Source organism: Rhinolophus sinicus, chromosome 14, assembly GCF_057876585.1.
Source record: "Rhinolophus sinicus isolate RSI-liver-muscle chromosome 14, RSI-T2T, whole genome shotgun sequence".
NCBI classification, from domain to species: Eukaryota; Metazoa; Chordata; class Mammalia; order Chiroptera; family Rhinolophidae; genus Rhinolophus; species Rhinolophus sinicus.
The window spans coordinates 92,316,109-92,338,850 of record NC_142514.1 but is presented as its reverse complement, the minus strand read 5'-3'; the positions used below and the strand labels follow the sequence as shown (position 1 = coordinate 92,338,850).

At 36.7% G+C, this 22,742-nt stretch overlaps 1 protein-coding gene across 6 annotated transcripts in view; it reads left to right on the top strand.

Annotated features, from left to right (window-relative positions):
- The window catches only part of RIPK1 (receptor interacting serine/threonine kinase 1), a 44,131-nt gene extending 21,590 nt beyond the window's left edge, over nt 1–22,541 (top strand). For 5 of the 6 annotated variants that reach the window (XM_019752383.3, XM_019752384.3, XM_019752385.3 and 2 more), the window contains exons 7-11: nt 11,242–11,318; nt 16,586–16,676; nt 17,550–18,119; nt 19,319–19,471; nt 20,534–22,541. In XM_019752383.3, coding sequence (XP_019607942.3) covers nt 11,242–11,318; nt 16,586–16,676; nt 17,550–18,119; nt 19,319–19,471; nt 20,534–20,820 — 1,178 coding nt within the window. In that variant the 3' untranslated portion in view covers nt 20,821–22,541. The remainder of the gene's footprint in view (nt 1–11,241; nt 11,319–16,585; nt 16,677–17,549; nt 18,120–19,318; nt 19,472–20,533) is intronic. The other variant, XM_088791401.1, reaches the window with a different exon arrangement.
- The last annotated feature ends 201 nt before the right edge of the window (nt 22,542–22,742 follow it).

Below are 22,742 nucleotides of genomic sequence, written 5' to 3'. Positions count from 1 at the left end.
ATCCTAGGCAGAGGAAAGAAGAAAATCAGAGGAAAGGGGCAGAGGAAAGAAGAAAATCGGGTGAGGAAAAAATAAACAGTAGGAAAGCACTTTGGGGCATCCTGCTATGAGAAAACAAATGAAGCCCCACCTACCACTACAACCAAAGGTTTAGAAGGGTACTTAGAGGTCGTTGCCTGTTTCCTTATTCTCTCAGTCAGTCTGAATCTTCTGGCTTGGTTTCTTCTTTTCTCATGCCTTTTTCACTTTTTTTTGAAGTTCTTATTTTGGGATAATTGTGGGTTTACATGCAGCTGTGAGAAATAACCCAGAGACAAGAGGTACCCTTTACCTAGTTTTTCCCCCAATGATACATCTGGCCAAACTACAGTACAGTGCTAACAACCAGAATATTGACATTGAGACCTTTGAACACAGAACATTTCTGTCACCACAAGAGTCTCTCATGTTGCCCTATTATAGCCACACCCACCTGCCTCCATAACCTCACCCCTCCCTCACCTCTGGATACCACTAATCTGTTCTTCATTTCTACCATTCTGTCATTTCATGAATGTTGCATAAATGGAATCATAAAATACCTTTTGGGAAACTTTTGGGATTGGCTTTTTCCTACTCAGCTAATTCTCTGGAGATTCATCCAGGTTGTTGTGTCTATCAGTGGCTTGTTCCTTTTTATTGTTGAGAAGCACTCTATGGTATGGATGTACCACAGTTGGTTTACTCACTCCTTGAAAGACATCTAGTTTGTTCTAAGTTTTTGGCTATTAGGAGGAAAAGCTGCTGTAAATGTTCATGTTACTGTTTTTTAAGTGTGTGTGAATAGAAGTCTTGATTTCTCTGGAATAAAGACCCAGGAGTGGAATAGCTAGATGGTATGGTAGTTTCATGTTTAGGTTATTTTCGTTTTTATTTTTAGAAATTGCCAAACTGTTTTCCAGAGTGGCTCTATCATTTTATATATTCCCATCAGCAATGTAGGAGTGCCTGTTTCTCTGCATCCTTGTTAACATTTGGTGTTATCATATTTTTATTTTAGCTATTTTGATAGGCATGTAGTGATTGCTCATTGTGGTTTTAATTTGCATTTCTCTAATCACTATTGATGTTGAATATCTTTTCATGTGCTTATTTGCCATCTGTATATCTTCTTGGGTGAAATGTTGCTTTATGTCTTTTGCCCATTTTCTAATTGGATTGCTTGTTTTTTTACTATTGAATTGTGAGTGGTCTTTATATGTTCTATATATCATTATTTTTTTGATTTGTGGTTTGCTAATATTTTCTCCCAATCTGTAGTTTTTTGTTTTTCGTTTTTTTCATTCTTTTAGTAGGGTCTTTCACAAAGTAAAAGTTTTTTATTTTGATAAAGTCTAGTTCATTAATTTTTCCTTTTATGGATTGTGCTTTTAATGTCAAGTCGAAGAACACTTAGAGGGTTAGAGCCCAAAGATTTTTCTTCTGTGTTTTGTTCTAAAATCCTTAGAGTTTTACGTTTAAGTCCATGTTAAGTCCATTGTTTTCTATGATTGTGAAGGAAAATTCTTTATTGCTAACAGAAGAACAACAGCACAGAACTAAAATTTGTTTATCTTTCTTGCTAGTTATTTGATTTATATCATATTGGAAAAATACCATGATCCATTTTGAGTTAACGTTTGCATAAAGCGTGAGACTTAATTTGAAGTTCATTTTTATGCCTATGAATGTCTGTTTGTTCTAGCACATTTTTTTTTGAAAAGCTCTCTTCCATTGAATTGGTTTTTCTCCTTTGTCAGAAATCAGTTGGAATATTTGTGTGAGTCTATTTCTGGGTTCTCTGTTTTGGTCCATTGATCTATGTATTCAGATATCCTACTACCAATATTCAGTCTTAATTACTGTAGTGATACAATAAATCTTAAAATTAAGTCAACTGATTCCTCCCACTTTTTTCTTCATTTAAAAAATTCTGTTAGCTACTCTAGTTCCTTTGTCTTTCTATATAAAATTTAGAAAAATCTTATCTATTCTACAAAAAAAATCTTAAAGGATTTTGATAGGAATTGTGTTGAATCTGTATACCCGTTTGGAGAGAACTGACACTATTACTTTGTTGAATCCATGAACACGGTATGTCTGTCCATTTATTTGATCTTTGATTTTTTTTATCAGTGTTGTGTAGTTTTCATCATAGTAGTCCTATATATTTATTTCTTTTTTTTAAGCAATTCTAAGTAGTTTGTATTTTTAATTTAGAGGTCTATTTGTTAATATCTAGAGTATAGAAATATAGTTGATTTTTTTTTGTATGTTAGTCTTGTATCCTGTGACCTTGTTGAGCTCATATATAAGTTCTTGGAGATTTCTCGAATCTTCTTTGGAGATTTTTTTAGATTTTCACGTCCTCTCCAAATAGGGACAGTTTTATTTGTTCCTTTCTGATCTGAATGACTTTTATTTCCTTTTCTTGCTTTATTGTACTGCCTAGAGTTTCCAGCACTATCTTGAATAAGAGCAAGAAGAGCAGACATACTTACCTTGCTGTTAATCTTAGGGGGAAGCATTCAGACTTTCACCATGAAGTTTGATGTTAGCTGTAGGTATTTTGTAGATATTTATCACTTGAGCAGGTTCACCATATCTATTCCTGTTTTTCTGAGTTATCATAAGTGGGTTTTGAATTTTGTCAAATGCATTTTCAGCGTTGATTGATATGGTCATCTGATTTTCATTCTTTAACCTGTTAATATGGTGGATTATATCAATTGATTTTTGAATTCTTTTTTTAATATTTTTTATTTTTCAATTATAATTGACATACAATATTATATTAGTTTCAGGTGTGTAACATAATGATTACACATTTATGTAACTTACTAAGTGATCACCCCAGTAAATCTCATACCCATCTGACACCAATCATAGTTGCTCCAATATTATTGATTATATTCCTTATGCTATACCCTACATCCCCACGACTACTGTGTAATAACCAATTTGTACTTCTTAATTCCTTCCCCTTTTTTCACCTATACTCACAACTCCCATCCCCTCTGGCAACCATCAAAATGTTCTCTGAATCTATGAGTTTGTTTTTGTTTTGTTTGTTTGTTTATTTTGTTCTTTAGATTCCACACATAAGTGAAATCACATTGCATCTGTCTTTCTTAGTCTGACATACTCCACTCAACACAATATCCTCCAGGTCTATCTATGCTGCCACAGGTGGCAAGAACCCATTCCCATCCATGGCTGAGTAATATTCCATTGTATAGATATACCACCTCCTCTTTATCTATTCATCCATCAGTGGACACCCAGGCTGCCTCCACATCTTGGCTACTGTAAATAATGCTGCAACGAATATATGGATGCACACGTCCCCTTGAAGTAGCATTTTGGGTTTCTTTGGATAAATATCCTGAAGTGGGATTACTGGGTCCTTCTTTGTCTCTTGTTATAGCCTTTGTTTTAAAGTCTGTTTTATCTCGCATAAGTATTGCTATTCCAGATTTGTTTTTTCCTCATTTCCATTTTCATGAGATATCTTTTTCCCGTCCCTTTGCTTGCAGTTTTACGTGTGTCTTTCGATCTGAAGTGAGTTTCTTGTAGGCAGTATATTTAAAGGTCTTGTTTTCTTATCCATTCAGCCACCCTGTCTTTTGATTGGAGCATTTAATCCATTTACATTTAAAGTAATTGTTGATTATATATATATATATATATATATATATATATATATATATATATATATATAGTTCCTGCTATTTTATTATTCATATTTTTTTATCTTTTTTTTTTTTCTCCATCTTAAAGAAGTCCCTCTGAGAGTCCTTGTAATTCTGGTTTGGTATTTATGGACTCCTTTGGTTTTCTTCTTGTCTGGGCATCTCTTTATCTGTCCTTTGATTCTATCATTTAGAATCAAATGATCTTTGCTGGGTTGAGTAATCTTGGTCGTAGGTCCTGGCTTTTTATCACTTTGACTATTTCCTGCCAGTCCCTTCTGGCCTGCAAAGTTTCTGTTGAGAAATCAGCTGAATTTATCTTGCTGTGTTTAAGATTCTCTCTTTGGCTTTAAACTTTGGCGTTTTTATTATGAAGTATCTTGGTGTGGGCCTTTTTGGGTTCATCTTGTTTGGGAATCTCTGCACTTTCTGTGCTTGTATGTCTTATTTCCTTTATCAAATTAGGGAAGTTTTCAGTCGTTATTTCTTCAACTAGGTTTTCAATTCCTTTCTCTCTCTCTTCTCCTTCTGGTACCCCTATGCTGCAAATGTTGTTATGCTTGATGTTGTCCCAGAGGCCTCTTAAACTATCCTCACTTTTTTGGATTCTGTTTAGTTTTTGCTCCTTTGTTTGGATGTTTTCTGTTACCTTATCTTCTAAATCACTGATTCGATCCTCTGCTTTATCTAATCTGTTGATTCCCTCTAATGTATTCTTCATTTCAGTTATTGTATTCTTTATTTCTGACTGGTTCTTTTTAATGTTTTCTCTCTTCATTTTTATGTTTCCTATCTCTTTGTTGAAGTTCTCCCTGAGATCATTGAGCATCCTTATAAGCAGTGTGTTGAACTCTGTGTCTGGTTGATTGTTTGTCTCTATTTTGTTTAGTTCTTTTTCTAGAGCTTTGTTCTATTCTTTTATTTGGGACATGTTTCTTTGCCTCCTCATTTTAGCTGCCTTCCTGTGTTTGTTTCGATATATTAAGTAGAGCTACTGTGTCTCCTGATCTTAGTAGAGTGGACTTATGTACAAGATGTGCTGTGGAGCCCAGTGGCACAGTCTGTCTGGTCACCTGAGCAGGGTGCTCCAGTATGTCCATTGTGTGGGTTGTATGTGCCTTCCTGTTGTAGTTGAGCCTTGGTTGCTGTTTGCACGTCAGTGGGAGGGACTGACCCTTGGGCTAATTGGTTATAAGGAGTGGCCGTGACTACAGTGGAGGAGGTGTTGTACAGGGGCTGGCCCTCGGAGCAGGACTCACTTTAGCAGGTCTCTGGTGGTACTCAGTCTGCCCTTTGGGTATGTTGTTTGTGGAGTTGGTTGAGTGGTGCTCTGGTGTAGTCTGAAGCTGGCCACCAGGCATGTTGGTTCTGGGGCCTCTTGGGATGGGCTCTATTGCAGGCCATGTTCAGTTGCTGCCTGTATCCTGCCAAGGGCCACTTAGTATGAGCTACAAAGCGGCCTGCAGTTGGTTGCCACCTATACTGGGCTTGGAGGTACCTGGGAGAGGCTAAGCTGTGAAGCAAGGCCGGCTACTGCTTGTGCTGTGCTTAGCAAGAGGTATGGGGCCAGATGCTGCTTGTTTAGGAATTGTGAATGTTTGAGAGATGTTAGGAAAAGTCTACAGCATGAGCCAAGGCAGGCCATTTGTATGGAAAAGCTACTGGAAGCGTCTTGGGTGGGCCCGCAAGTTGGGTAGGGTGAAATGTCAGGAAATCACCAGGGCAGGGAAAATGGTGTTAGCCAGGTTGATGGAGACTCAGATATGGCAGCCGCCTATGCATGCAGGGTGGGTAGTGGGAGGGCTCAACAAAGGGGCAGTAGCTTTTGCCAACACTGTCTGGGAGAAAGCTGCCCCTCCAGCCCTCTTTCTGAAGCCAGACAATTCAATTCCTCCCCATATGTCCCTGATACCTTTTGAGCTGCTGCCCCCGTGCTGGAGCTCAGAGCAAGGGAGTCCATCAGTGAGTAAGTCCATACTTGGGCCCTTTAAGGCGAATGCCTAGAACACCAGCAGCCCTCTGTGTCACTCAGGCACAACCTCCACTGGTTCTCATGGCCAGAAGTTATGGGGACTTCTTGTCCCGGCACTGGAACCCTAGGCTGGGGAACCTGGTGTAGGGCTGGGACCTCTCACTGCTCTGGGGGGAACCTCCACAGCTAAGATAGCCTTCCCAATTTTTAACTGCTACATGTGGATGTGGGACCAGCCCAATCCGAGTCTGCCCTCTTGCCAGTCTCGATGTGGCTCTTCTGTATATCCTTAGATATAGGACTTCTGTTCTGCTAGACTTCAGGCTGTTCTCAATGGTGGTTGTTACATAGGTTAGTTGTAATTTTGATGTGGTTAGAAGAGGAGGCAAGCACAGCATTTGTCTACTCTGCCATCTTGACCAGAAGCTGATTTTTGAATTCCAAACCCCAGAAAGAAAACTTATTTGGTCATGGTGTATAATCCTTTTTATTGATTGCTGAATTGCATTTGGTAATATTTTTAAGACTTTTTGCATGTATAATCATGAGGGTATTGGTCCATAGCTTTCTGTTTTCTGAATTATCTTTGTTTGGTTTTGATGTCAGGGTCAATATTGGCTTCATAAAATAAATTGAAAAGTGTTTTTTCTGTTTCTGGAAGAAATGTATATAACTGGTATTTATTCTTTATAAGTTTGGTAGAATTCTACCATGAAATCATATGGGCCTGGAAATTTTTTGGGAGGTGTTTTAAAATTATGAAGTCAATTTCCTTAATGATTATAAGTCCATTCAGATGATTTTTTTTATATCAGAGAGGTTGTGGTAGTATGTAGTTTTTGAGGAAATGGTGTATTTCATCTAAGTTGTCAAATTTATGTGTGTAAAGTTGTTTGTAGTGTCCTTTATTATGCTTTAGATATCTGCAGTGTCTGTAGTGATAGCCCCTGTTTCATTTCTGATACTAGTAATCTGTGTCTTCTGTTTTTCTTTGTCAGTCCTCTTAGAGCTTTATCAATTTTATTGATCTTTTCAGAGAACCAGCTTTAATTTTCTGGGTTTTTAAAAAATGTTTTTTATTTCATTGATTCCTGTTTATTTCCTTTCTTCTACTTGATTTTTGTTTGTGTTTTTCTAGGTTCTTGAAGTGGGAACTTAGATTACTGATTTTGATTTGAGACCTTTTCTCTTTTCTAATGGTGGGTTTGATGCCATAAATTCCCTTCTCAGCCCTGCTTTAGTTGTGTCCCATTAATTTTGATATATTGTCTTTTCAATCACTTCAATGCAATTTTTTAATTTTCCTTGAGACTTTCTCTTTGATCTATACATTATTTTAAAGTGTGTTGTTTAGTTTCCAAGAATTTGGAGATTTTCCTGTTATCTTTCCATTATTGACTTCATTGTAGTTAGAAAACACATTCTGTATGTTTCAGTTCTTTAAAAATTGTTGAGGTTATAGTCAGTGATATAGTAACAGCTATATACGCTGTTAGAGGGTAATAGAGATTGGGGGCGGTTATCACTGTGTGAGGGGTGTAAATGTCTAACTATTATATTGGTCTGTACACCTGAAACTAATAAAAAAGTTGTTGAGGTTTATTTTATGGCCTTGGATATAGTGTATCTCGGTATATGCTCTGTGGGCACTTGAAAAGAATGGGTATTCAGCTATTGTTTGTAGAGTATTTTATACATCTCAATTAGCTCCTGTTAGTTGATAGTGTTGTTGAGTTCTTCTATATCTTCACTGATTTTCTGTGTTTTTTCAGTTGTTTGAGAGGGGTGATCAAATATCCAACTCTAATTGTGAATTTATCTGTTTCTGCTTTTAAATCTATCATCTTTAGTTTTATATATTTTGTATCTCTGTTGTTGGGTACATATACGTTTGGATTGCTATGTCTTGATGGAGTGATCCTTTTATCATACATAAATATCCTTTTCTGTCTCTAGTAATCTTTTTTGCTCTGAAGTCTATTTATTGGATGTTAATAGAGCCACCCTGCTTTCCTTTTATTAATGTTTATGTGATACATCTATTCTCATCTTTTTATATTAAGCTGCCTATAATCATATGTGATGTGAGTTTCTTTTAACAGCATATTGTTGGGTCATTTTTTAAAAAATAATCTATACTTCCAATCTCTGTCTTTTGATTAGTGTTTTTAGATCATTTATATTTAATGCAATTATTGATATGTTAGGGCTCATGTCTGCCATTTAATTTTTTTGTTTGTTCTTTCTGTTTTTCATTTCTGTTTTCTTTTTCCTGCCTTCCTGTGGGTTCTTGAATACTTTTTAAAATTACATTTTGACTTATCTATAGTATTTTTAAATATAGTGTTTCTAATGGATGCTGTAGGTGTTACATAATCTATATATAATTAATCACAGTCTACTGATGTCATTATTTTACCAGTTTGAGTGAAGTATAAAAAGTCTACTCTCATTACTTCTCTTTAACTTCTTTTTTTATATAATTGCCTTAAATATTTCCTCTACGTACACTTAGAATACGTCAGACAATGTTACACTTTTGCTTAAGAAAGCCTATTGTATTTACCTATATTTTTGATTGCTGTATTGTGGTGTCTTTTTTCTAATACTACTTCTGATACTAAATGTTTAACTAACTGGGTGTCCTAGAATTCAGTTGAATTCTTACACTAACTACCCAGAGTTATTGTCAGACTCCACAGGTTTAAGGGCTTAGTCCTGCAGCAAGATTATCCCCATTTCAGACATCAGATGCAAATATGGTCCCCTGGCAACCCACACTTCTGCACAGCTGAACACAAATTCAGGGAATCTCACAACACCACTTTAGTTTTGATAATTCACCGGAACATCTCACAGAACTGAGGAAAACATTTTACTTGCATTTACTGGTGTATTATAAAGGATACAACACAGGCACAGTCAAATGGAAGAGATGCATAAAGCAATGTATTGGTGGAGAGGGATGCCACAGAGCCCTCCCCAGTCCCTTTCCCCTCCCTGGCAGTTAGGGGTGTTACTGAAAGATCCAACCCTGTAATCCTGGCTAAGCGTTTCTAGTAACTAGCTTCCAGTTTGAAGCTATCTAGCCTCCCTCACTTCCAACTCCTCCAGCCAGAAGCCATATCATTAGCATACAAAAGACATTCTTATCATTTAGGAGATTCCAGGGATTTGGGGAGCTCTCTGCCCAGAGCCATCCAAACCTGGGGAAAAGACCAAACATTTATTTTTTTATCATACCACATTTTCTTTCTTTCTCCCAGACATTCAAAGGTGTCTTCTATGATCATTTTGTTGTTGTTGTTTAGAGAACTTCCTTTAGCTGTTCTCTTATTATGTGTCTGCTGGGGACAAATTCTCTAAGTATGTCTTCATTTGAGAATCTCTTGATCTCCCCTTCATTCCTGAAGTATAATTTTGCTGGGTGTAGGATTCTGAGTTGATATTCTTTTCTTTCAGCTCTTAAAAAAATATTATGCCACTTCCTTTGACATCTGTGGTTTCAGGTGAGAAATCCTCTGTCATTCTAATTTTTTTTTTTTTTTTTTCCCTGATAGGTATTAGTTTTCCCTGGCTGCTTTCAAGATTTTTTTCTTTGTCTTTATTTTTCAGAGGTTTAATTATTATTTGTCTTGTTATGGATTTCTTTGGGTTTGTTCTGTTTGAGTTTTGCTCAGCTTTTTGAATCTGTAAGTTTGTGTCCCTTGTCAAATTTGGGAAGCTTTCAGCCATTATTTCGTAGAGTACTTTTTCAGCCTTACTCTCTTTTTCCTTTCCTTCTGAAATTCTGATGACAGAAATGCTAGATATTTTGTTATAGTCTCACATGTCATTTTTTTCTCAATTTATTTCTCTCTCTGGATCAGAATAGGTCATTTCTATAGTTCTGTCTTTCACTTCACCAACATTCCTCTGTCCCCTCCATTCTACTGTTGAGCTCATCCTCTCAACTTTTTATTTTAGTTTATTGTATTTTTCAGTTTTAAAATTTCATTGAAATCTCTTTTATATCTTCTGTTTCTTTGTTGAGTCTTTCTATTTTTTTTTTTTTTCCATTTGTTTCAACCTTATTCATAATTGATTATTGAAGCATTTTTATCATGGCTGTTTAAATATCTTTGTCAGGTAATTCTAACATCTCTGTCATCTCTGTGTTGGCATGTATTGATTGTCGTTTCTTCATTGTTTGAGATCTTCCTGGTTCTTAGTATGATGAGTGATTTTTCTATTGAAACTTGTACCTTTTTTAACCAAGTTAAGAGATTCTAGATCTTCTTTAAACCTCCTCTTATAGGTGGCTCTATCTGATATGGTTTTGGCAGTGGAATGGTTTTGACACCTTGTTAGTGCCAGGTTGAAGGAAGTCCAGGTTTCCCTCTTGTCCCTGTTGATGCCTGAGGTGCAGGGGGCTCCTTGTTACTACTGCTCGGAAGGAGAAGTTCCAGTGGAGTCCATATGGTCTCCATGGACACTGCATTGGAGGTGAAAATCCTGACACTGCACTAGGTAGGCCTCTTCTGACACATCACCATTGGGATGACAAAGGGACATTTTGTTACTGCAAAGTGAGGTTGCAAGTCCAATCTGCCCTTGTAGTCCACTGACACCACAGGAGTGGAGGGACTCATTGCCATCTGGGAGGAAGAGAAGTCCTGGCTTCCTATCTGGCCCTCTCTGACATTACCCTGTGGGGTGTGGGGCACCCTGTTACTGTCTGGTGAGATTGGAAGTCTATGCTTATACTCAGCCTTTTGGTAGTGCTGGGGGTGGAGCAACAGTTTTTTCTATGTCATTTGGCTGGAGAGTGGTTATTGACTAAAGGGTTTTTGTTGTGCTAGCCTGCTCCTTGCTTAGTTCTTTGGCTAGAAAGAGCAGGTTGTAGTTGTTTTTTGTTGTTGTTGTTGTTGTTGGGTTGCCAGCTTCTTTGGGTCTAAGTCTGGGATCTATGAGACAAAAAGAAAACCCAGTGAACTCACTGCCATGTCTTTCCTCAGATCCCAAAGTCCCGAGCTGGTCTGCCTTTGTCTTGCCTCCTTTCAGAGTCTCATTATATTTCTTTTATATGTAATATCTAGGGGTTCTTATTGTACATAGTGAGAGAAATACAGAAAAATACATCTATTCTATCTTCCCGAAAGTGGAAGTTGCCTTGTCCTTTTAAGGCCAGCAGTTCTAACTCTGTATACCAAATCCTTATTCTAAGTATTCCATCCTATAATAAATCTGATGTCAGAGGGAGAGAAACAAAGAGTCCAGCCATTCTTGTTCACTTGGAGATTAACTCACATTAGAAAGGCTTTGTGATGCAGCCAGGAAAACTACATGCTATTAGGCAGGAGCCCGTAGTTTACAGTGTTGTCCTCTTCCATGTTCTGGCTACCTAGTTAATAATCTTGTTAGTCTTTTCATGAAAGTCAATGAATTAGCAATCAAATTTTTATTTTACTGCTTTGTCCACAGATAAAGGTAAGTAATTTAAAGGTAATAGAGTATTAATATTTTAATGTTATTTTAGAAAATATCTAAGAAATTTAAAGCACTATTTTTCTTATATAGGTATTGAAGACAAATTTAGGCCTTTTTATTTAAGTCATTTAGAAGCAAATGTAGAAGAGGATGTGAAGAGTTTAAAGGTAGGTAATATAGCAGATGCTAAAAATGTTAACATATCAAAGCATATATATTTTCAATTATGAAAAACATAGCAATATAATTTGTTACGGAGATTTGAGGTAAGCGACCTTGGTAATCACATAAAACAAAATTAGCAAGTTTATGCAGATATCATCAACTTGCCATACTGGACCTATTCCTCCTTCAAAACTAATGAAATGAGAGAAAATATACATAGCAATATGAAAACAAAAGCACAACTTTTCTGGAATAGAATGGAAAGTATTCTAGGTGAATCAGTCATTTTGAGGAATTCTTAAAAGATAGAAAGCCGACAGAATTATATTTTCTGAGCCATGTAACAGAAAAAGAAAAGTAACCCAAAACATAATGCTGAAGAAGGAGTACTGGAGAAGCAAGTTTTGACTCAATGTACAAAAGAAACAGCATGGTCACGTAGGATATTGACAGGGAGAGTCATTTGGAATCCACAGTTGTGCCAGTTATAAAAGTTAGCTCCTCCCCCTAATTCCCTAAGCAACAAATGGGAGCAGCATATGCCATGGGCTGAAGCAGTGAGTACTATTTGGGGTCAGAGAGTTGTGTCAAAGACTGTTACTAACCAAGAAAGAGAAACAGACTTTCCCTACATATACACTCAGGAAACAAGCTACTGTCATAAGTCTTACAGCAACATACTGCTAGAATTATGAAAGTGAAACTACAGTAAATAAAACAATCAGGCAAACAGAAATTTTAAAGTACAAAAAAAAAGGAAAAGAAATTAGACAGTCAAGAATTGCCAGACTTTTACACTATAAAAGATATCAATCCGGCCCGGTGGCTCAGGCAGTTGGAGCTCTGTGCTCCTAATGCTGGTTCGATTCCCACATGGGTCAGTGGGCTCTCAATCACAAAGTTGCCAGTTCGATTCCTCGACTCCTACAAGGGATGGTGGGCTGCGCCCCCTGCAACTAACAGTGGCAACTAGACCTGGAGCTGAGCTGCGCCTTCCACAACTAAAATTGAAAGGACAACAACTTGACTTGGAAAAAGCACTGGGAGTACACACTGTTCCCCAATAAAGTCCTGTTCCCCTTCCCCAATAAAATCTTAAAAAAAAAGATCTCTAATACAAACGAAGAAAGCAATCAAAAGGACATCATTAAAGATAGTCACTAAGACAAAAAAGCATTACCATAATAATCAGTAATATTTCATAATGACAAAAGGTTCAATTCATAAGGATGATAATAATAGCTTTAAATATGTATATGCCGATAACAACATGGCCTCAGAATGTACAAAGCAAAAATTGACAGAACTCAAAGAAAAAATACAGACAAATCCACAATCATAGTTGGAGATTTTAATACAAATTTGTTTTTAATTGATAAAACCAGTAAGGATATAGAAAATTTCAAGAACATAATTAACACATTTGACCTAATGGAAATATATAAAACACTGCACCTAATAACTGCAGAATACTTACCTTTAAAGGCTTTTCAAGAACATATAGAACATTTTCAAAAGTTGACGATGTACTGGGAAATAAAACAAGTCTCAATCAATTTGAAGGATTATAATCATATAAAGAACGTTCCCTGACTACATTTCAGTTATGCTAGAAATTAATCTTAACAGATAATTAGAAAATCCCATGTGGTTAGAAGTTAAGAAATATACTTTTCAATATCCTTTAGGTAAAAAAACTAATAATAATGGAATTTAGAAAATATTTGGAACTGAAGGCTAACAAAAACACCACATATTAAAATGTATAGAATGCCCTTTGCAAAGAAATACTAGTAAAGTATAGTCATTCGTGTGTGTGTGTGTGTGTGTGTGTGTGTGTAGGTACCTACACACACACACACACACACACACACACACACACACACACACAAAGCTGAAAATGAATTAGCCAAGCATTCATCTGGAGAAGATAGCAAAATAAATCTAGAGCAAATAGAAAGCAGTAAATAATAAGAGAAGAGCATAAATTAGTGACATAGAAAACAGTTAATAGAGGATCAAAAAGTTAAATGTTGGTTCTTTGGAAAGGCTAATAAAATCAACTAAGACTGATCAAGAAAAACAGAGACTGAAATAATTAAGAGGCATCACTACAGCTCCTATAGACATCAAAATGGTATTAAGAGGATATTGTGAACAAGTATTTGCTAATTCTTAAAATTTGGATAAAATGGCAAATTTCTAGAAAATATAACTTAGCAAAACTGACTCAGAGTTTAAAAACCTGAATATTCCTATAACCATTAAAAGAGATTGGATTAGCGATGAAAATTCTTCCCACAAAGAAAATTTCACAGATAGCTTCATCAGTGATTTCTACTAAATATTCAGGGAATAAATTATCCCAATCTTATAAAAATTTGTCCAGATAATGGAGAATAGGTAACTCTCCCAGTCATTTTATGAAACTAGCATAACCTCGATTCCCAAACCTGAAAAAGAAGATAAAAGAAAGGAAAATTATAGACCAGTCTCACTTAATATAGGTTTGAAAATACTGAATAAAATATGAACACAATGAATCAATCAATAGACAGTGAAGGTTGGAAAAGATATTTGGCCGCATTAACACAGAAAAGCAAAGTGAATTGATTATAATTTTTCATCTGTTAGATTCACAATGTTTTGAAAGATTGGTAATATCAAGTTTTGGTGAAAATGCAGAGTAACAGGGAGTCTAATGCAGTATTGGTTAAGAGTGTGAATTTTTGAAGTTTATTGAAAGATGATGCATCTATCAAAGTTTTAGAAGCGTAACGTTTGCAGCAATTCTACTCTTTAGTAATTGATCCTACTCACATATATCCTCAAAGATTTAGCTTCAGAAGTTCTTTGCATCTTAGTTTTTGAGTATAAAAGATTGGAAATGACCCAATTTATTTATGACCCATTATTTAGATACACTAAACAATGAATCATCGAAACTACAGAATGCTGTATAGCCATTTAAAAGAGGTAGAAACTAACATACAATGATATGGAAAGATTTTCAAAACCTATTAGTGAGAAATTAAGTCAAAACAATACTTAGACTGTGATCCTTTTGATCTTAAAATATATGCACATTTGTATACTTCCAGAATATATATGCAAATACCTAGAGAGACTAAAAGGATGCACAACATCCTCTGGATAAAGATTACCTCTAAGGAATGAAAGAGTGCGAGTTGGAAGGAACAACTTCACAGTATTCCTCTGTATGATTCTGCACAGTTTGAGTCTTTTAAAAGGAATTTGTACTTATATATTTTGTGTAATAAAAAATAACTATGAAAAGAAAACAATTGCTTTTATAAAATTAAAATAGCTTAAAAATGCTTATCATGTTAAATAAAAAGCAATATACAAAATGCTACAAACTATGTACATAATTAATATCCTGTCACTCTCCCCCAAATCACTCATATGTTCATTCAGTGAATATTTTTGACCACCTATGTAGCAGGCAATCTGTTGGGAGCAAAATGCAAATATGACTAGGAAAAAAAACTTAAAGAAAATACCAAAATGTTAATTTTTTTCCTTTGAATAAAGGCACTATGTGTATGTTTCTTTTAAAATAAATTCCCTACATTTTCTATATTTTTTATAATGAGTAGTATTACTTTTATAGGTGAAAAACTTTTTATTATTATTATTGTGGTAAAAGATACATAATATAAAATTTACCATCTCAACCATTTTTAAGTGTAAAATTCAGTGGCATTAAGTACATTTACATTTTTGTGCAACCATTGCCAGTATCTATTTCCATCTTTTTTAATCCAAAACAGAAACTTTGTACCCATTAAACAACAACTATCCTTTCCTTTCTCTCCCCAGCCCATGGCAACCTCTATTCTACTTTCTGTCTCTATGAATTTGCCTATTCTAGGTACATCATAGACGTGGGATCGTACATCATTTGTCATTTTGCATTTAGCATATTTCATTTAGCATGTTTTCAAGGTTCATCCATTTTGTAGCATGTATCAGAACTTTATCCCTCTTTAAGGATAAATAATATTCCATTGTATGTATATATCACACTTTGATTATTCATTCAGCTGTTGGTGGATACTTGGCTTGCTTCCACCTTTTATCTATAACTAATAATTCTGTATACCAATGAACATTGGTATAGAAGTTACCTTTTTGAGTCCCTGTTTTCAGTTCTTTTAGGTATATACCCAGCAGTGGGATTGTTGGATTGTATGATAATTCTATGTTTAACTTTTTGAGGAACCATCAAACTGTTTTCCATAATGGCTACACCATTTTATATTCCCACCATCAATGCTCAAGGGTTCCAGTTTTTCTGTTCTCACCAACACTTCATTTTCTGGGTTTTTTTTTTTTTTTCCTAATAATAGCCATTCTAATGAGTGTGAAGTGGTATATATATCTTATGGTGGGTTTGATTTGCATTTCCTAATGGCTAATGAAGTTAAGCATCTTTTCATGTATTTATTGGCCATTTGTATATCTTCTTTGGAGAAGTGTCTGTTTAAGTCCTTTGCCCATTTTTGAATTGGGTTGTTTTTGTTGTTGAATTGTAAAAATTCTTTATATAATCAGGGTATTCATCCCTTATTAGATATATATGATTTGTTAATATTTTTTTCCCTTTTGTCAATGGGTTGTCTTTTCACTCTCTTGATAGTGTCCTTTGATACACCGAAGGTTTTAATTTTGATGTAGGCCAGTTTACTTTTATTTTGTTGCCTATGCTTTTGGTGCCAATGTCCAAATCCAATGTCTTGAAGCTTCCCCCAATGTTTTCTTCTAATAGTTATATAGTTTTACCTCTTAAGTTTAAGTCTTTGATCTGTTTTGAGTTAATTTTTGTATATGTTGAAAGGTATGGCTCTAACTTCATTCTTTTACATGTGGAAATTCAGTGTACCACCATTGAATGGTCTTGGCACTCTTGTCGAAAAACAATTGACCATTTATGCAAAGGTTCATTTCTAGGTTCTCTGTTATGTTTCATTGGTCTATATGTGTATCCTTAGGCCACACCATACTGTTTTGATTACTGTAGCTTTGTAGTGAGTTTTGAAATCAGAAGTGTGGGCCCTCCAACTTGTTCTTCTTTTTAAAGATTGTTTGGCTATTTGGGAAAAATGTTTTACTTTAAAAAAATAGTTAGGGCTTGTAAGAGCTATATGAAATGTCTACCTTCTGAAAAGATTCATTCTTCTTGTAATAATTTTCTGGAGCTGTTTCTGCTGTTTACTAAAGTGTGTATCTATGCTCTTTATTATAGAAAGAGAATCCTGACCAAAAGGAAATGGTGAAGAGAATGCAGTCTCTCCAAATGGATTGTGTAGCAATACCTCCAAGCAGGTCAAATTCAGGTAGCTTCTACTGTGATCGAAAAATATATTTGTTCACTTATTTGTTTGCTTATTCATTCACTCTATTCTAAAATACTATTCACAACCATATGAGAAACAAGAAACTATAAAATTTAACACCTACCTTAAAGGAATTTATGATATATTTGGGAGTCAAGATTCATATATTTGAAGTATTAAGTAACATTGAGTTCACCAAAATCATACAGTATCCTGAATATAAGAGTGCTCATATATCTAATAGGGAGAAAGTGATGGTTCAGGAAAAAGAAGAGGGCATACAAGGGAGCAGAGTCCTTGACAAGGTCAGGAATGACTAGATCCAGAATACAAGTAGAGAGGTTGGTCTCAGATTCAAGCAGGGATACTTTTTCTCCTTAGAACAAAAGGGAAGGCAGAACGTAGGATGTGGAAGCCACTTATTAGCTATCTGTTCTGGGGCAAATCACTTAACCTCTTAAACCTCATCCATCAAATCATAATTACTCCTATTCTTATAGGGCTTCTAAAGAATGAAAGAAAACCCATGAAATGTGATTAGCACAAACCTACTGCTCTTATTTTCCAACCCTGCATCACACCAAGGAGACAGCCACCTTCTCTGCTGCAACATAAGTCCCTTTCTTCCATGGTCATTCCTACGACACCACTTTTCCGTTGCTTATTATAATTTCCCTAGTGCTCTCTCACTGCCAGTCAGGGGCTCCTACTTACTACATATTAAAGAAAAGGGCCAGCTAGTAAATACTTTTTACTTGTTTTCAAAGTTTTCAGTATGTTACTCTGAGATACAGATTCATTATGGGGCTCAGGTTTCATTTTACTTTTTAATATTTTATGAAGCTTTCTCCAATGTCAATCATTTCTTCTCAGCCACCGAACAGCCCAGTTCTCTACACAGTTCACAGGGACTCAGGATGGGTCCTGTGGAGGAGTCCTGGTTTGCTTCTTTCCCAGAGCACCAGCAGGAGGAAAATGAGCTCAGCCTGCAGAATAAACTCCAGGAAGAAGCCAACTACCATCTTTTTGGCAGCCGCATGGACAGGCAGACAAAAGAGCAACCCAGACAGAATGTGGCTTACAATAGAGATGAGGAAAGGAGACGAAGGGTCTCCCATGACCCTTTTGCACAGCCGAGACCTTATGAGAATGTTCAGAAGCCAGGAATAAAAGGCCATGCTCCTACCAGTACAACCAGTCAAAGTAATGCAGTACACCAACCAACGGGGCTGACCAGCCAACCCCATGTACTATACTGGAACAATGCATCATTTGGTACACATGGTTTTGGAACAAGACCATTAGATGTACAAACAGTAGGTTCCAGAGTTTGGTGTGGGCCAAATCCAAGCCAAATGCCAAGCCTGCATAAAGCTCCAGTGCCTGAGACCACCGTACTAGGAAACACACCCACCATTCCATTCGTCTCCTTTCCATCAAGAGGTAAACAGGCCTTTCAGTCACAATCTTATCTTTTTTTATTTTTTCTGAAAATAAAACAGCCATTAGCTCTTTTGTTGTCTATAGGTAACAAAGGGTAAGTTGTTCAGAGTCTTCAGCGGCCAGATGCAACTTGCCACCATGGAATAGTCCATCAGACCACTTGGCCTGGGCATATTTCAGTTTGGGTATTTGCTGTTGCCAAAAATGTTGGTTTACAGGTTCTTGTAACTGGTAGGCATCTTCCACTCTAGTTGGATCACAACATCCCATTATACCCAATCTCTGAGGCAAGTGAAAGTATTTACTTGTATTCTTTTACTTGCTTGCAGTTTTCTGATGGTAAGAAATGACCTGAATATTTTTATTATATAGGCCAAAGACTACCATTTGTGATGAAAACCACATTGTCCACCATCATCCATCTCTAGAACTCTTTTTATCTTTCCAAAATGAAACTGTACTCATTAGACAATAACTCCCCATTCTCCTTTCTCTTCCCAGCCCCTGGCAATTGATGTTCTACTTTCTGTGACCATGAATTTAATTACTATAGGTACTTCATATAAGTGGAATCACATAGTATTTTTGTCATTTTGTGTCTGGCTTACTTCTCTTAGCACAATGTCCTAAAGGTTCATCCATGTTGCAGCATGTGTCAGAATTTCCTTCCTTCTTAAGGCTGAATAATATTCCATTATATGTATATGTCATATTTTGTTTATCCATTCATCTGTTGATGGACATTTGAGTGGCTTCTACTTTTTGGCTATTGTGAATAATGCTGCTATGAGCAATGCTATATAAATACCTGTCTGAGAGCAGGCTTTCACTACTTTGGGGTATATACTCAGATGTGAAATTACTGGATCATATGGTAATTCTATTTTTAATTTTTGGAGGAGCACCATACTGTTTTCCACAGTGGCTATACCACTTTGTATTCCAACCAATAGCGCACAAGGGTTCCAATTTTTCTACATCCTTGTCAACATTTATTATTTTCTGTTTTTTTGATAGTAGTCATCCTAATGAATGTGAGGTTGTTCAGCCATATTTTAAAAAATAAAATTTTACAGGGTGGCGTAGGATAAATAATTTAACTTAAACATTTGGATTAAAGCCCTTGCCCATTACCATGTTGTATTTTTTATCTTGCTTTCATTTTAGATGTACTTACTTGTGTATTTCTCTCTACTCAGATGAGTCTGTAAAATGTTCCATATACAACAGTACCGGCGTTCAGATTGGAGACAATAATTTTATGGATGTTGGTGGAATGAGTTTGCCATTACTGGACAGCACATACATGAACTTGAAAGAAGAGCCAGCTTCTAAGTATCTAGATATTTTTGGTAATATGCCCTTTAAGGACCCATTGTCTAGCAACCTTGAACTTTTCTTATTTGTTGAGAGGGATGTAGTGGAATCCTAAAATCCCTCTGATTATTCTCCCTGAAAGTCTCATGGTTCCTCTGTAAAATATGTCTGTAACTTCCATATAATTCCCTTGTAATTTATGTTTAATATGGGGATAATTACAATATCTAATTCATAGATAATTCTCCCAGAGAGGTATGAAATTTGGCAAATAATCTTGGGAGGTTTTTGGATTGCTAACGTCTAATGGTGATGATAAAAGCTGCATTGTAGGGAGCTGAGGAAAGAAGGCGAGTTGAGGGGGCAAAAATGAGGGATCTTTTTCCTTATATTCAGCTTATTGAGGTAGGGTGAGGATCAAAGAATATGGTTTGTTTCTGGTGGTTAGTTTATACTTTTGTTTCCTTTTACTATTTTTACAAAGGCCGAAGTGGAAGAAAGCAGTAGGAAAAAAGAGGTTTTGGAGAAGAGAGGACAGCAGTTGGGGCAGGGAAGGGATGAGTCTGAAAATAGACCTTGAAGCATATATAGATGCCTCGTCCCTTAAAAGATGAGGGAAGGCATTGTAATTGATAGGTTCATACCTGATGGTCTTATAAGTTTCCTTATAAGAGGAAAGTGAACTGTTGGGTGAATGGGGACCAGGAGTTGAGTGACCTTAACTCTGGACAGATATAAGTGGAAAATGCACAAAAGGAACAAAAATGGTGTTTTCCCTCTTTACATCAGAAAGATCTAATGTGAACAGGGCTGCTGGCTAAGGTTGTATAAAATAGCCTAGTAGTCAGGCAGGGGTTTTGTTCCCGAAGCCATCAGCTGTGGCTCAGAGATGTATCTGCTAGGAGGAAGAGGTTCCCAATTTCACAAAGACTCCAGTGGGCTAGTAGGCATGTAAAGTGTCATCCAATGAATCAACAACTATATAAGAAGTTATCTTTTTCACTGTACTCAAGGTTATTCACTGTATACAGGTTTTTGAAGCTAGAATATTCAAATGGGTTACAGCATGATGTCTCCTTTTCTTCTCTTTCTGGCAGATAACACCACTAGTCTGACTGATAAACACCTGGACCCAGTCAGGGACAATCTGGGAAAGAGCTGGAAAAGATGCGCCCGTAAACTGGGCTTCACTGAATCTCAGATTGATGAAATTGACCATGACTATGAGCGAGATGGATTAAAAGAAAAGGTTTACCAGATGCTCCAAAAGTGGCTGATGAGGGAAGGCAGTAAGGGGGCCACAGTGGGAAAGCTGGCCTATTCTCTCTACCAATGTTCAAGAATAGACCTTCTGAACTCTTTGATACATGTGAGCCAAAACTAAGTCTGGAAGGGGCTTTGGCAGCATAAAGTGAAGTCCTCACTTGGTGAGTCATCCACTGGAAGTATGCTGCCTCAGATTATCCAGAATTCTTTCCTCACTGATATGGGGAATGGGAAAGAAATCTACGGCAGACAACCGACTAAACAGGAAGATTTATTAATGGCCAGCCCCAATCAAAAAAGAAGCCTAATTGGGTTTTGAAAGGGAAAGAAGAGATATTTAAGGAAGATCATTTTCTTTTTGTTCATCCCATAACCTTCAATTACGCTGTTCATTCAGTTTCCTGGAATTTTATTTGAGTGGTGGAAAAAAAAAAACAACTCAGAGAATATAAACTAAATCAACTTTCTTATCTGGTGCTCTCTTCTCCACATAAGCTCCTGTTATAACCGAAGTACAGAAAAATTCCAAGTTCTGTTTAAATAGGTTTTTTTGTATCACAAGCACAGTTCATTATAGGGTCCGTTAACTTCAGCATCAAAATGCTGTGTCAATCACTATGGGCTTCAAGAATTGCATGCACTCTCTACTCCATAAATTAACTGAAGGGATTTTAAGGAATATTAAGAAAGGGAAAACAAAAATAGATAACAAAAATATCAGAATTTTCCAAGCAGTTGTTGCAAGAAATTGCTACTAACTGTGACAACTACAAAAATTCTTGATGAAATTATAGGTTCTTCCCTAGCATTCTGATACTTTATGCACTTTCCCGACCTGTGTGCCTTGAACAGAGAGCAGGTATGCAGGGAGTACGACCCCCACCCCTATGATGGGAGCCTCAGGACTGATCACTGCTGAACAACTTCCCAGGGTGCTGCAGAAATATTTTCATTTGTTTTCTGCGAGCTGTGATATAAAAAAAGGACAGCTTCGGAATCTGGTAATTGTGCACTCAACCTTTCAAAGCCCATGTGAAACTCAGGAATGACTGAAGAAACTGGAAGACTAAAGCTAACCGAGTCACCCAGCATCACTGCCGGCACTTAACAGAGAGGGCATGTCATGGTGCTTAGCCCTCCCCAGAGGGAAGGAAAGAAGGGTGCAGTGTGGTCAATCTGGCGGTCAGAAAAGATTCTAGTGTCTGGGGTGTTGATAACAGTATTGTTGGTTCTGATTCTAAATGTCCTCCGGCCCCAGCAGATACACACATACAGCCCTGTAGTGGGACTGTAAGGCAGAATTTCTCAGCCTCAGCACTATTAACATCTTGGGCTGGATAATTCTTTGTTGTGGGGACTGTCCTGTGCATTGTAGGATGTTTGGAAGCAATCCTGGCCTCTACCCGCTAGATGCCAGTAGCGCTCTTCTCCCCCTCCTCCCATTCCCAGTGGGACAAACAAAAATGTCTCTAGATATTGCTAGATGTTTCCTGGAAGGGGAAGATTGCCCCAGTTGAGAAGGGCACTACTATAAAGTAAGAATCTCAGTTCTCTTACCCACGCATATTCAGGCTCAATACTTAGCTGCCACATAGCATTGCACCACATATGAGTATACAAAAAGGAAAACTGGAGGGGGAAGGGTCCCAGGCTTTGCTAGCCAGGGGTTGGATGATTTCTTTCTTAAATGTATCCCTGTACCTCTGTCCTAACAGTGTTCTAAAATATCTAAATTCTGAAGATATTGAATGATCAATTTTAAGAGGCAAAAATGGAAAGTATTATAATCAACTTTTTGAAAGTAAAATTTTGTACTTTAAATATAAGCCATTGAAATGATGGGTGTTTGTATAAATGAGACAGTTTGGGATTCTCTACTGCGACTTGACCACTTAGGTTGGCAGTTCCTGTACATACTCCCCTCCCACCCACCTGCTATTACTGGCAGGAGAGAGGAAGCTGATGGTAAAAAGAGAAGTTTGGGGAGCAATTTTGTCTCTCAGGGCAAAAGCTCACTGTCCTGAACCTGTAGCACTGCTG